This window comes from Halyomorpha halys, unplaced genomic scaffold (genome assembly GCF_000696795.3).
Source record: "Halyomorpha halys isolate HHAL.00 unplaced genomic scaffold, Hhal_1.1 Scaffold910.1, whole genome shotgun sequence".
In the NCBI taxonomy this organism is placed as follows: Eukaryota; Metazoa; Arthropoda; class Insecta; order Hemiptera; family Pentatomidae; genus Halyomorpha; species Halyomorpha halys.
In genome coordinates, this window is record NW_027106583.1 from 153,449 (window position 1) to 159,098 (window position 5,650).

At 31.0% G+C, this 5,650-nt stretch overlaps 2 protein-coding genes across 3 annotated transcripts in view; both read left to right on the forward strand.

The window, feature by feature from the left end:
* LOC106687047 (zinc finger autosomal protein) overlaps positions 1–2,476 on the forward strand; it is a 6,343-nt gene extending 3,867 nt beyond the window's left edge. The window contains exons 2-3 of one of the 2 annotated variants that reach the window (XM_014430710.2): positions 758–814; positions 1,580–2,476. In XM_014430710.2, the coding sequence (XP_014286196.1) occupies positions 758–814; positions 1,580–2,208 (686 nt within the window). In that variant the 3' untranslated portion in view covers positions 2,209–2,476. The remainder of the gene's footprint in view (positions 1–757; positions 815–1,579) is intronic. The other variant, XM_014430711.2, reaches the window with a different exon arrangement.
* Positions 2,477–4,706: 2,230 nt separating this feature from the next.
* Positions 4,707–5,650, forward strand: part of LOC106687068 (small ribosomal subunit protein uS9) — a gene marked incomplete in the record, with an annotated part of 10,447 nt that continues 9,503 nt past the window's right edge. The window contains 2 exon segments of the mRNA XM_067044969.1: positions 4,707–4,756; positions 4,867–4,911. Of these exon segments, the coding sequence (XP_066901070.1) occupies positions 4,736–4,756; positions 4,867–4,911 (66 nt within the window).

Below are 5,650 nucleotides of genomic sequence, written 5' to 3' on the forward strand. Positions count from 1 at the left end.
CTTTTCATTTACTATTTACAACCTTTAATTTTTCTTATTATATCTTACTTTTCATTTTATACCCCTGATATTTTACACTTATGTTTTTTCTTTTTCCCTTTATGTAACTATAGTATTTGTATCTTTTTTAGCCCTGACGAACCCCTGCAATGTGGGGCGAAACAGCTCAATCAAATAATATAATTATTTACTATTTGAGTTTTTTTTTACCGCACCCGGACCATATTCCATTCATTTATTTTTTTTAATGTTATTTCCTACATAAACAGTGGTGTAATGCGACAAGTCCCAGGGATTACTTTCAGTGAGCAAAAATGCACGTAATTTTTGTACTTATTTTTGTTGTTCGGGAAAACTCTGTTTATTCCTACTCTTACGAAAGATTTATCGTTGATATCTGACATTTTCCTCATATAACATCAACGGAGAAGTTTAACTGCTGAATCAAAAAAGCAAAATCTATTAATAAATTGTTAATTTAAATAAGAAAGCATTGTGAAATAATAATTTGCTTTGTTTTTTTTTATTTAAAAAAATATATGTATACGTATATGAAGTATTTAGTGATTTTCTATTGTATAGAATTAATAATTATATATTTCTACTATGAGAGCATAGTTAAAGTCGTTTATATTTACTATCACATAATTTCGTATAATTCATCAAATAGACTTACCAAACTACTAAAAAATCAAAATCAAATTTCTTTAGAATAATAAACATTTTTGATTCTCACAGTTACACTTTTTCATTACAGATTGCTGTGATATCTCAGAATTTCTGTCAATAATGATAAAGGAAGAGCCAAATTTTAGTAAGCACATACAATAAAACGATGTAATGATAGTATTAAGAACAAGAGTAATATAGTGGTAATGCAGGAGTAATAGCTGAAACATATGAAAAGAATAATAATAGTGTTGATAATAAATATTTTTCGAATCGGTATAAGGTGCGACCGTTTCAGAATGTGTTGATTCTCACCAAAAACTTATCATTGTACAATTAATTGTTCTATAATTTCCAAAAGGCTTAAAATTGTCTTTACTGTTCTCATCTCCTTTTTCTTCATTTTCTTTAAAGTAAAAATGAAATAAGATTTCTCCTGCTGTTATAAGTGTAACAATTAGAAGTTATAATGAACTACAGGAGTCTAATAGTTCTTCATTATGAAAACCATATTGTTGCTTATTTGCATTGACCTATTATTTATCTAGTATTAATCATAATGTTGGCCTACATCCCATTGTTCTCATATCTGAACCATAAGTTACCGTTAAAGAAAAAAAAATAATCCAGAATAGCCTGAGAACAACTTGTTGATCTTTACCATTATTATTCATTTTGATAACATTTTTCAGACTTAAAAATACTAGTAATCTGGATTTCATAAATATAGACTGCTGTGTCAAACAGGTAGGTTTATGTGTTTTATTATTCTCCTCAAGAGTTTTAAGGCACATAATTAGTACATAGATTAGTAGACATAAATTCGTTTGAATAACTATTTATACGTAGCAAATAACAGTTAGAAAATAAAATTAGAAAAACCTTTGATTTATTTACATGATTATTTTAGAAATCAAAAACTGGAAAGCAGCATCGGTTAGTCGAACAGAGGCAGCTCATCGTTCCTCTTCTACAGATGATTGTTCAAAGTTTCAAGGTTATTCAGCAACTTGTGAAGCATATGTGGTGAACATGAACCAAGAGGAGTGTTCAAGTCCAGTTGAACCATGTCTTAACACACAGAATGGGTTAACTAAAGTCGAAAGGCCATATAAATGTGGTAACTGTGAATATAGAGCAAAGCGAAACGACACCTTGCGAAGTCATGTGAAGGCAGTCCATTTAAAGTTGAAACCTTATCACTGCAGTTTATGCGCCTATAGAGCCGCACGGAAACGTAGGTTAGAAGAACACGTGCAAGTTATTCATTTTAGCGAGAAGACTCTAATGTGCCCGGAATGTGAATACACCGCAGTATTACCCGAAGCAATAAGAAAACACGTAAAATTTGTGCATATGAAATTAAGGCCGCATAAATGCCCCGAGTGTGATTACAAGGCTGCTCTACCGTCAGCTTTGAGGATACACCTCAAAGTGATCCACTTAAAGGAAAACGATGAGTGCCCAGACTTTGGCTATAATGTTGAGCCTTTTCACGAAAATTTCGGTCACGAAGGTATATACCGAATTCAACGGTAAGGCTACATGTCAGGTAGCTTACACTCACACAAGGTCTGTTGTCAAAGTTTGATGTAGGGGCCAAAATATTTTCTGAGCTATTTATTTAGCTCTTCTCAGTGCTTCTATTCTGTGCTTCTATCTGATGAACAGTACATGCTTGGAAACTATACGACCTGATCCACGAAGTAACAACCTATTACTTGGATCTCTGTGGTTCTATAGTAGTTTTGAATTTCCCACTATGTGCCAATTTCAAAATCATTTAATAAATTCGTTCTAGAATCAAGATTATTTTTCAACACATTCAGAGTTAGTTAAATAATTTCTCAAGTTAACTGTTATATTGAATATTGGTCTAGTTTTTAAAATAATTTGTCAGTATAGCTTCTCCACCATTTCTCTTTTGTTTTCTTTGAGCTAAATCCAAAGGGCCGTTTTTGAACTATAGTTCTGACAAGAAAAATACTTAGCATGCTTAAATGAAAGTAGAGGATGAAATTTGCTAAAATTTGTATTACACTACATCAACAATAATCTTAAACTCACCTCAAACTTTAGCCAAATTGGAAACGTCTATTTCGAAATAGAGGAGTATCAAGAAAAATACATTAACGCGTTCCTAAGCGAAAGTAGTGATCTATTTGAGACGAACGCAATACTAGAACATTTCATTAAAATTGGATTAATCTTATGATCGATTATGCCTGAAGACAAATTTCATTACAGACAGAAGTGATATAATAAGGAATGTCGTAAACTAAGCTTTATTGAACTGAATTAAACACCTGGTTCATGTAACATGAATAACTATGATAATAACTTTAGCTTTAACAAACATATGTTTTAATAACAGCCGATATATAAATATTAGTAGTATGCAAATATTAATTATACATATATAAATATTAGTATATCATTTACTTCCACTTTCTATAAAAAAATAAATACATGAACTTTAAGTAGAATATTCCTTTAGGTATGAAGAAGGATTTCCGATTTCTTGAGTAACTTCTTAGGAGTTCTGATCTTGACATATCTCTTCTTATCTATCCCTTATTTATTGATTTTCTCCCTCCGCTTCTTCAATCTTTTACAAGTATCTTCCAGGGGGATATTATTTGTAGTGCACGACTAGGGATTGGTAATACCTGCGTTTCAGGAATATTTGCAATATCTCCCTCCTTCGTTGCTTCCAAAATTGAGTCTGGAAGTGCAAGGAGTCTGCAAGATACTATGCTCTCTCCCCTATCAGTCATCCTTATAAAAGAATATAGAGAATTCCCTTCAAGAAGTTTCACTTCTTCAACGCTCCATTTGGAATGTTTTTCCATCTTGCTGAATCGAGACCTTGATTCTTTAGGGCCAATTCGATTGTCTTTCAGATTAGGAAATAAACAAGACTACATGTTTTGTGCTTCTCATCAGTGTTGCCTCGTCACCTTTCAGGACGAAATTTCTCTTTGTAGATGTATATTAGTAGGCATTTTAATTACCGTGAGTGACCGAAAACCATGTGGCAGGTAAACAATGTTGTGGTGATCGGTGTGTTCGACTTAAAAACTTCAAATTATATTTCATACCAGTATTTAGAAGAATGCTGAACAAAACGCTAGCCATTTTTTAGACTTACTGCGAAAGAATTAACAATTTAAATCATGAACTCTTAGTGAAAGAGCTGGAGAATAACGAAACTAGTATTAAATATTTTATAACTACACAGCCATTAATTACTGAAAATGTAAAAGGAGAAGGAAATGTAGGCTTAAAGAAAGAAAAAAAAATTATCTTATTAAGATGGTTTTCCATTTTTAAAAAACACTTTAACTCAACATCGAAATTAGAGAATTACCCGTGAATAAGAGGATTCATTCCCCTAAGAACGGCAATGCAGCTCTCCACATATAATGTAAAGCCATTTGTCTGAAATTACCCAATGTTATCGGCAATGATCTGCAAAGGCAAAAATATACCAGAAATGGGGTAATAATATCCGCAGCACTGCAAAATTGTGATACACCTCAAACAACTCAACACATGTAGTAATATAGCTCCCACTCGAATCATTTCAACAGAACATAGAATTCTTGAAGTCTTTTAAGAGAATATAAGACCATGAAAAGAAATTATAAAGCTTTTAAATTCTTGAACAGATCAGGTAAGAGTAGAGGAGAAACAAACACAAAAAAGTCAGCTATCTATATATTACAATTTAGGGCAATCAAAGTATATAATTTTAACATATCGATTTCAAATTCATTTCTTGTTTTATATAGTTAAGAATCTAGGTAAAACAAAAAATAATTTTATAATTTTAGGTTCTACTTTACAAGCACAGCTTTTCTTCTTTGCATTTTAGTTATAAGTATATGTATATTTTATTTATATATATATGAATAAAAAGAAAATTACAAAATCCCATGAAATTTGTGAATCCCGAAAACAATAAATCATCTTTCAAAGAAACTTTATTTGGCAATATTGAAGGCACTGAAAAAGGTAAACTCTTCACCATCACACGAGTGTATCCTTTCCAGTTGAGTTCAAGATGGCCACAAAACCAGCAAAGGTGTTTATTTCTATCTTTTGTCTCTTACTTACTATCTTTTATATTCATATATAACTGCCTTTATATTTCTTTTACCTTTATTTTAATTGTGTATTTATTTGTGTTTAAAGAGAAACAGGGAACCAATCCAGTGCGTCCAGGTTTTCGGCAGAAAGGTTAGACCACGTTTTGTATTTCTATGTTTATGTACTATATTCATTAGAGTCGTAACTAAATTTTTTTACATGATCATATCACGTATTCTTTTTTGTCTTATGATCATTCAAACCTTGTCCATGTTCTAGTTTTTCTTTTTTTACTTAATTTCATTCGATACCAAAACTTCGTGTTCATGTAACATGTATGCACGATTAGCAATAGGAACTTCAGAAATATATCTTGAAAGTAATGTTAATTTTATCATATTTGGTTAAATTTCATACATTGTTGGAGATTATTATTAACTTTCCTTCAATTTTGTAGTTGTTAGATTTTTAGTAAATTGTAATGTATAACATATTTCTTTCATTTGGTTTCTTATATATCAACCATTTTGTGTCATACTTAGTGTTTAAAAAGTAGTAATAATGTGGGAAACCCAAAGTAGTTTAATGTGACATTTGGAACCTGCTTTAACATTGAGCGTGACAATAATTTTCCTGTTTAGGAAATATTAAATATTGCTTGTGCTTACATAGTTTTGGACCAGTTGACTGAAGTTATATTAATTAGTATTATTTATAACCATAAATATTTTATAACCATCCCTAACTAAAATCTCCTCAGACCAGTATTAAGTTGTGTTTGAAATCATGATGTTGCTTAGGTCAAATGGGGTATAATTAAATATTTTGGTGGTTTCTAATTTCCAAACCAAGCCTAATGCTGGAACATTTAAAAATCCCACTTATACCT